Source organism: Babylonia areolata, chromosome 29 (genome assembly GCF_041734735.1).
Source record: "Babylonia areolata isolate BAREFJ2019XMU chromosome 29, ASM4173473v1, whole genome shotgun sequence".
In the NCBI taxonomy this organism is placed as follows: domain Eukaryota; kingdom Metazoa; phylum Mollusca; class Gastropoda; order Neogastropoda; family Buccinidae; genus Babylonia; species Babylonia areolata.
The window spans coordinates 32,907,563-32,916,467 of NC_134904.1; the positions used below are offsets into that span (position 1 = coordinate 32,907,563).

Below are 8,905 nucleotides of genomic sequence, written 5' to 3' on the forward strand. Positions count from 1 at the left end.
GAAGAAGAGAGGGACCAACGGTCGTCAACGCCGCACTAGTCACTGTTCCTGCTCCATTCGTTTTGGAGTGAGGGGTTGTTTTTTACCGATTCAGTTCGGGTTTGGGGCCTCCAGTGCCACTACATTTCCTGGGTCCATGTCCGACCAGGAGGTCTGGAATTACGTCCTAGTTCCAGGGATTTAATCTCCCGTATTATTTTTTTTTTCACGAGCTCTTGAGGTGAGTCAGGTTAGAATGGTGAAGAATGCTAGTTTTGTTTTTATTTTTCTATAGACAGGGAGCGACCGTTGACATATATTTCAGGTTTTTGGTGTTGTTATTATTATTGCATTTTGAGATACATACTTTAATTTCAGTGCAGTGTGCCCCTGCTAATCCTTGTGGATTCCGATTTATGGATATCTGTGTGCACACATTCTGTTATTGTTTTGTTGTTTTTTTTGTGTGTGTTTTTTTTACGGTTGTATTAAGGCGTTCAGCTGTACATGTGAGTGTGTGCGAAACCCCTCTGTGTGTCTGCTTTAGCACATGTACTGTTTTTTGTTGTTGTTTTTTTTTATTTTTGCTTGACTCTTCACTCGAGTCTTTTTACAGCTCTGAAGAGTGGTCCGCCATTGTCCTGGACATCGACATCCTTCCCTGCACCCGTGATACCCTGAGACTGTCACAGGGGTGTCCCCAACGTATACAACTGCCGCTTTACACCTCCCTGTCTACAGAAAGACTAGAACTCCCAGTGGTCGTCTGCATCGTGCGTTGTTTGTGACAAGGACCTGTGTGTTCGGAACTAATGCGAGTCGTACATGGACGGTAGAGGATGCGTGTGTATGTGTGAGAGCAGTGCATAAGAGGGGTGAGTGTACGTGTTCGAGCGAATGTGATTTACTCATTTATTTTTCCCTCATTCCCACTTATGATGTGGCAATTTGAATTAGCGGGTTAGTAAGTTTGGGGAGTGGAGGGGGTATTAAGGGAAATAGTTAGGCCCCACTGCTGTTTTGGTTGTCAGTATATCCGTGTGAGTGAGTGAATAAAGTGTGGTATTGTGTACAAATTCTTGGTGTTGGCTGCATTTAATTGAGCGTGCGAGGATCCGGAGACCCATTTTTTTCTTAAATTTTCTTTTATTAGATTGCGCGGGGCCTGTCGGGTTGTAGGTGGTCCTCAACCTCGACCGGTCACGTGACAATTTTTGGGGGCTCGTCCGGGATCTTCCGCTTCCCGATCGCCGCTCGCAGCTTTCACTAAGTAGTTTGTATTATCCAGGTTATTTATTTATTTTGTAACTGGCAATGTTTTGTTTTTATTATATGTGGGAAGCTAGAGTGGGAAGTTAACAGTAAATATATATATATATATATTTTTTTTTTTTCCACTCACTGGGGTACCCTGTATCTACACTGACTGCTCCTCATAAACAGTTTTTGAAGAACACAAGGGGTGATAGCTATTCGTAGTGGTAACTCAGCATTTCCGTGTTTAACTTCTTCATAATCCCCTGGTTTTGTTTGTGCATAGTGTCAGGGTCCGTTACGATGGCTTCCAAGTATGTCATGGGAAAAGATCCATCCCAAGGACCGGTTACAAGGTCAGCTGCGGTCTCAGGCAAGAAAGAAGTGGTCGGTGTCGGGGAGGATTCTCCCTTTCTGAAAACTCTGGGCCCTGGCTCAGGAATTTCTCGGCAGTCCCCTAATTGGATCAAGGAGATGATGGAGGCACAGTATAACACCCCTCCAGTCACTTCCACAGTGGTTTGGACAAATGTCACCACTCCTGGGGGAGCTTTTACAGGCCCAAGGTTCCCCAGTCCTTCACAGGTACGTTCTCAGATAACTACCTCAGGCACTGGGTACGTCACTGGCACTCCTGGGGTTATGACCTCACGGGTTTCAGAGTCTAACACGCATGATAATACCTCCATGGTGGGGGGCGACGTTACATCCCTCATTCTGTATTTAGAGAGAAAGGAGGAGATGCGTCGACAAGATGAGGAGAGGAAAGAAGAGATACGTCGACAGGAAGAGGAGAGGAAGGAGGAGATACGTCGACAGGAGGAGATGGAGCTCCGGCAGTTAGAGCGAGAGAGATTTGAGCTTTTGGCTCAAAGCCTTGCTCAGCGGCCTAGCCGAGAGGAGTCCCCAGCAGCGAGACTGCCCACTTTCGCCCCTCCAAGGCTGACTCTTCCTGAGTTACGCCCAGGCGACGATGTCGACGATTTTTTAGATCATTTCGAAGCAGTCGCTGACTCCTATAACATGGCAGAAGAGACTCGATCGCTTTACTTGATTAGTTCCTTGACAGGAAAGGCCCGGGAGGCATTTAACAACTTACCTCCGGAGAGTTCTTATACTGATCTGAAAGCGGCGCTTCGCCGTCAGTTCAGGATATCTCCTGAAGCTTACCGTAAAAAGTTTAGGGAGATACGCAAAGCCGGAAGTGAGTCCTTCATCCAGTTTGGGATTCGTCTTAAGCGCACGCTCGAGCACTGGGAAACCATGTCCGGAATGGCACTGAGGGACTTGATTCTCATTGAACAGCTTCTCAGCACTGTGACAGACGACCTGGCTGTGTGTATCAGGGATGAAGGCCTTAGAACGTTCCAGGAAGTCATAGAGAGGGCCGAACGCTTTGCGGAAGCTAGAAGGGGAATCAGGGTCTTCAAGACCAGTGCAGGTTCTCTAGGTGGGGGACTCAAGTCTTCGCCCATGCCGAAGCGTGGGAACCTAAGCTATTCTCAGCATCCGTTGGCTGAACAATCACCGTATTCAGTTGTTCCGCCTCGTGGCAGCATGGCGTCTGCCCCTAAGTCGGCCACTGCACCAGGTAAGGGGGGCAATCAGTGTTTTTATTGTGGCGATGGGGGACATTACAAACGCGACTGTCCAAAGTTAAAGAGAGACCGGAGGCAACAAGCGGCAGTCGGCCACACACACGAGAGTTGCGCTTTAGCAACTGTACCTGTGTTCAGCGCTGAACAACAAGGTGACCAAGGAGGAATGGGGCCTACCTGTTCTGTGTTTCTCAGCCTCGTAGAGGATCGGATAGTCGATTCTATTCGAGACTCTGGCGCTACATGCACTTTCGTTGACGAGAGTGTGGTACCTCCTGACGCCGAGAAAGGAGGAACGTGTCAGGTGACTGGAGTTGAAAAGTCCTTCAACGCTGTCCGTCCTTATGTTAAGGTACAGGTTGCTACACCGTACTTTAAAGGAGCTGTGTGGGCTGTGGCACTCCGGAATCCGGCATATACACTGCTCATTGGTAACAACGTGCTTTTCGCAGACGGTACACGACAAGGGGTGTCGACACAGCTACCCAGGGAGGTGCTGGCAGCAGTAACCACACGAGCGATGGCAAGGGATCAGGCGCCCGTCTTACAGCCTACTCAGGGACCGGTGACAGACGCAGTAGCTCTCCACACAGATAGGGAGACCATCCGTCGTCTTCAGACCAGAGACCACACCCTGCAGCAACTGAGACAAGCGACAACTCCCAATATCAACACAGAACGGGAGGGTAAGGCATCTTACACAATGCATGACGGTCTCTTGTTCCGTGTGTTCCACAAGAACGGGGAGCACCTCAAGCAACTGGTGGTACCTCTGGGCCTCAGGCGCACTGTTCTCTCCCTAGGGCATGACATACCCATGGCGGGGCATTTGGGAGTTCGGCGGACACAAGAGCGAGTGTGGCAACACTTCTACTGGCCTGGCATGTGCAAGGATGTCCGCCAGTACTGTCGGTCGTGTGACGTCTGTCAGCGTACTTCTCCGCGTGGTAAGAACCAGCGTGTGCCGCTAGGTACTGTCCCTCTTGTGTCAGAACCCTTCCAGAAAGTGGGAGTGGACATCGTAGGTCCAATCACTCCAGCCTCTGCGCGGGGCAATCGTTACATTCTGGTGGTCGTTGATTACGCCACACGTTACCCAGAAGCCGTTGCGTTGAAGGGAATCGATTCTGTCACAGTTGCAGACGCACTGTGGCAAATGTGGACCCGAGTGGGAGTACCCTCGGAGGTACTCACAGACAGAGGTACCCAGTTCACAAGTGACGTGATGGCTCAGGTAAACCGGTTGTTGGGGATCCATGGCAGAACTACGACTCCGTACCATGCACAGGCAAACGGTCTTGTAGAGCGTTTCAACGCCACCCTGAAGAAAATGATCCAACGCCTCTGTATTGAGAAGCCCAAGGATTGGGATCTGTTCATTCCAGCCGTCCTGTTTGCGTTCAGGGAAGTGCCACAGGAGTCCCTGCGGTTTTCTCCCTTTGAGCTTCTGTATGGCCGCACGGTCAGGGGGCCCATGGCTCTTTTGCGCCAGCTGTGGACCAAGGAAGCGTCATCGCCTCCAGAAACCCTCACGGAGGTAGAGTACGTGGTGGATCTGCGCAATCGGCTGGAAGAGACCTGCAGGCTGGCACGAGAGAACCTGCAGCAAGCAGCCACCAAGTACAAGCGACAGTATGATAAAAAAGCCCGTGAGCGATGGTTTGAGGTAGGAGACGAAGTCTTGCTGCTCTTACCAGAGAAAAAGAACAAGCTCCAAATTGCTTGGCAGGGCCCCTACAGGGTGATAGAGCGGGTGGGCGACTGGGATTACCGTATTGCGGTCAAAGGAACCCCACGACTCTATCATGCCAATCTGCTGAAGCGGTACACCCGGAGAGAGGGGTGTTCCGCAGCTGTAGCCCCAGTGGTCATAGAAGAAACAGAAGATGACCACACAGGCTCTTTCAGCTCACAGGGGATTCCACTTCTACCCCTGCAAGCAGAAGAGACATGGAAAGATGTCTCTGTCCACACAAACCTCACTTCTTCACAGAAGCAGGAAATCATGGATATCTGTCAGAGTGCTAGTGGCGTTCTCACCGACCTTCCCCTCAGGTGCACCGTGGGGGAGTGTGAGCTGGTTCTGGAGGACATTACACCAGTACGAGTCCGCCAGTACCCACTGCCCCACTCACAGTATGACGTAATCAGAGAGGAGGTCCAATCCATGCTGAAGATGGGAGTGATTGAGCCTGCCACGTCACCTTACTCTGCACCCATCGTATTAGTCAAAAAGAAAGACGGGAAGGTTCGCTTCTGTGTGGACTTTCGCCGTCTCAACCGGGTACTACGCTTTGATGCAGAACCGTTGCCCGATGTCAACCAGATTTTTGCAAAGCTGAGCCATGCCAAGTACTTTTCTAAACTCGACTTAGCTAAAGGGTATTGGCAGATACCCATGAAAGAGAGTGACCGACCCAAGACCGCATTCACGACGCCACAGGGTCAGTTTCAGTGGCTGGTGATGCCGTTCGGGCTGAAAACGGCCGGTGCGATTTTTAGTCGCATCATGCGAAGAGTTCTGGGACCACTGCAGTTAGATGATGCCCATAACTTTATGGATGATCTGCTGCTGGCCACCGGTACTTGGGATCGTCACACCGAAGTTCTGCAGCAGATACTCTGCCGCCTACAGGAGGTACAGCTGTCGGCGAGACCTACTAAGTGCCAGCTTGGCTGTCCAGAAATCAGCTTTCTTGGACACCACCTCCAGGGTGGTCAGCTGCACCCAGAACAGGACAAGGTAGCAAAAATCCGGGAAGCACACCCTCCTGCCACAAAGAAGGAGCTGCGTGCCTTCCTTGGACTGGCTGGCTATTACAGGCGTTTCGTGCCTAAGTTCTCAGAAACAGCCCTACCTCTGACCAACAAGACCAAGGGCGGTGAGCCCAACAAAGTTCTGTGGTCGGATGAGTGCCAGAAAGCCTTTGACAAGTTAAAAGAAGCACTCATAAACCCCCCAGTGCTGGTCCTTCCCGACCCTAGCAAAACATTTGTGCTACGGACAGACGCCTCAGGGTTGGGCCTTGGGGCCGTGCTTCTTCAGGATCACGGTGAAGGACTACAACCCATAGCTTTCGCCAGCAAGAAGCTCAGTGGAGCTGAACAGCGGTACCACACCATAGAGCAGGAGGCACTGGCAGTGGTTTGGGGTATACGGAAGTTCTATCCCTACCTGTACGGAAGGCATTTTGTGCTTGAGAGTGACCATCATCCTCTCAAGTATCTGCACCGTATCCGTCCCGTCAGTCGACGTCTCATGGGATGGGCTGTGGAGCTCCAGTCTCACAGCTTCACCTTCAGACACATCAAGGGTGTCGACAACTTGGGGGCAGACTACCTGAGTAGGACTGGGCAGTAACTGGAGGTTTGACTCATGCCGAGTCGCTGCACCGGGGTTGACCGGTGTGTTGGCCCTGTCCCACTGTTTCTCCATGCGATACAGATTTAGCCCTAGCGGATGGTTGGAACGCTTGATCCGTTGGTCTGTTGAGCGGGGACAGTGCACAGCGTTTACCATTTCTTGTGTTTTGTTTCACATAATTATTTTACAATTCAAGTAATTCACGAAGCATGTCAACCGTGCATGGCTGTAAGTGTGAATCTCAGATTTGAGATCGACACTTTTAAGGAGGGGGGAAACTGTCGCGTGCGACAGTGTAGCGTTGGAAAAAAAGAAAAGAAAGAAGGAATTTGGGTCAACTTGACCCCTCGAATACGTCATGATTTTCGCTGTTTGCTTTGTTTTTTCTTGTTCCCTTCTTTCTTTCTTTATTTCTATGCGTGCGTGCACATGTGCGTGTGTACGCGCGAATGAGCGTGTGCTCCTTCCCTCCCTCTAGTCAGCTCAGGTTGATGTTGTTTTTTTTCGTGCATGCATATCTGCCGGTTGTTTAGCTCAACTACAAGTTTGATAAGGACAATTCATACGGGATCTACCTCGACGGGTCAGATCAACTGGGGAAGAACAGTGTGTTTTGCGGGCTTCGCGCCGACGGCCAAGAGTTTCACTTCGACTTGGCTCTAAACACGAACCTGTTGTCTGACGATTTTGTTGTGGGGTACTGGGGCGGAAATGGAAGCATGCATCGCAGCAAGGAATTGTGGGACCGGAAGAAGAGAGGGACCAACGGTCGTCAACGCCGCACTAGTCACTGTTCCTGCTCCATTCGTTTTGGAGTGAGGGGTTGTTTTTTACCGATTCAGTTCGGGTTTGGGGCCTCCAGTGCCACTACATTTCCTGGGTCCATGTCCGACCAGGAGGTCTGGAATTACGTCCTAGTTCCAGGGATTTAATCTCCCGTATTATTTTTTTTTTCACGAGCTCTTGAGGTGAGTCAGGTTAGAATGGTGAAGAATGCTAGTTTTGTTTTTATTTTTCTATAGACAGGGAGCGACCGTTGACATATATTTCAGGTTTTTGGTGTTGTTATTATTATTGCATTTTGAGATACATACTTTAATTTCAGTGCAGTGTGCCCCTGCTAATCCTTGTGGATTCCGATTTATGGATATCTGTGTGCACACATTCTGTTATTGTTTTGTTGTTTTTTTTGTGTGTGTTTTTTTTACGGTTGTATTAAGGCGTTCAGCTGTACATGTGAGTGTGTGCGAAACCCCTCTGTGTGTCTGCTTTAGCACATGTACTGTTTTTTGTTGTTGTTTTTTTTTATTTTTGCTTGACTCTTCACTCGAGTCTTTTTACAGCTCTGAAGAGTGGTCCGCCATTGTCCTGGACATCGACATCCTTCCCTGCACCCGTGATACCCTGAGACTGTCACAGGGGTGTCCCCAACGTATACAACTGCCGCTTTACACCTCCCTGTCTACAGAAAGACTAGAACTCCCAGTGGTCGTCTGCATCGTGCGTTGTTTGTGACAAGGACCTGTGTGTTCGGAACTAATGCGAGTCGTACATGGACGGTAGAGGATGCGTGTGTATGTGTGAGAGCAGTGCATAAGAGGGGTGAGTGTACGTGTTCGAGCGAATGTGATTTACTCATTTATTTTTCCCTCATTCCCACTTATGATGTGGCAATTTGAATTAGCGGGTTAGTAAGTTTGGGGAGTGGAGGGGGTATTAAGGGAAATAGTTAGGCCCCACTGCTGTTTTGGTTGTCAGTATATCCGTGTGAGTGAGTGAATAAAGTGTGGTATTGTGTACAAATTCTTGGTGTTGGCTGCATTTAATTGAGCGTGCGAGGATCCGGAGACCCATTTTTTTCTTAAATTTTCTTTTATTAGATTGCGCGGGGCCTGTCGGGTTGTAGGTGGTCCTCAACCTCGACCGGTCACGTGACACCAGGGCACATGCGACACTTCTATGTCCCTAAGGTCAGATCCTGTTCACCAAAACAACTGATGGAGACCTTTGTCAATGGGTATCTTTAGGGTCCAATCTGCGTCATGTATCCTCTAAATGACATCAAAAGAAAGTTAAAAAAAAAGCAAACAAAATGATATATTCAAAAGCAGACAAGCAAACCATATTATGTTTCCCCATGTCTGATACTCACGTGATGTTAACAAACTGCTCCAGTACTAAGTTTTCCTTTGGGCTTTACTTCAGAACTGCACTTAAAGACAGGTTTCATTTTATTTTCGATTGAAGTGGGAACGAAGAATGTTTTTTTTTTTTTTTTTTTTTTTTTGACACCTGTTAACATTGATGACTCGTTGTATTTCATTATTTACATTTTCTAGGACTATTTTGAGACCTAAGTGACTTGCCTCCACAGCGTTTAGAAAAAAAACAAAAAAACACAAACAGACGAGGCAAAACCAAATTTTGTTTGACATCATTTTAAACGCGCATATGTTCTTTTTTTGGCAGTTGTTATCAACCATATGTGTGCCAAAGTTTCACATTTGGGAAACCAAGCATTTGATCCAAGATTAACATGAAGCGCGCGCACAGCTACTAATGGGGGGTTGAAATGAGAAATGAGTTTGAATGATAAAAAAAAGGTGTCCTATTATGAGTTACCGGCAAAACTTTGGAGTCTATGGGTTGAGAGTGACAGATTCAGTCTGCAGTTGGCGACTCCACCTTTGGGCCAATAGGACCAACTTGG

The 8,905-nt window shown here is 48.8% G+C and overlaps 1 protein-coding gene across 1 annotated transcript in view; it reads left to right on the top strand.

Moving 5' to 3' along the window:
• Positions 1–8,113, top strand: part of LOC143274650 (uncharacterized) — an 8,528-nt gene extending 415 nt beyond the window's left edge. The window contains exons 1-3 of the mRNA XM_076578523.1: positions 1–220; positions 596–7,163; positions 7,539–8,113. The exon at positions 1–220 is cut by the window's left edge and continues 415 nt beyond it. Coding sequence (XP_076434638.1) covers positions 1,537–6,192 — 4,656 coding nt within the window. The 5' untranslated portion in view covers positions 1–220; positions 596–1,536 and the 3' untranslated portion in view covers positions 6,193–7,163; positions 7,539–8,113. The remainder of the gene's footprint in view (positions 221–595; positions 7,164–7,538) is intronic.
• The last annotated feature ends 792 nt before the right edge of the window (positions 8,114–8,905 follow it).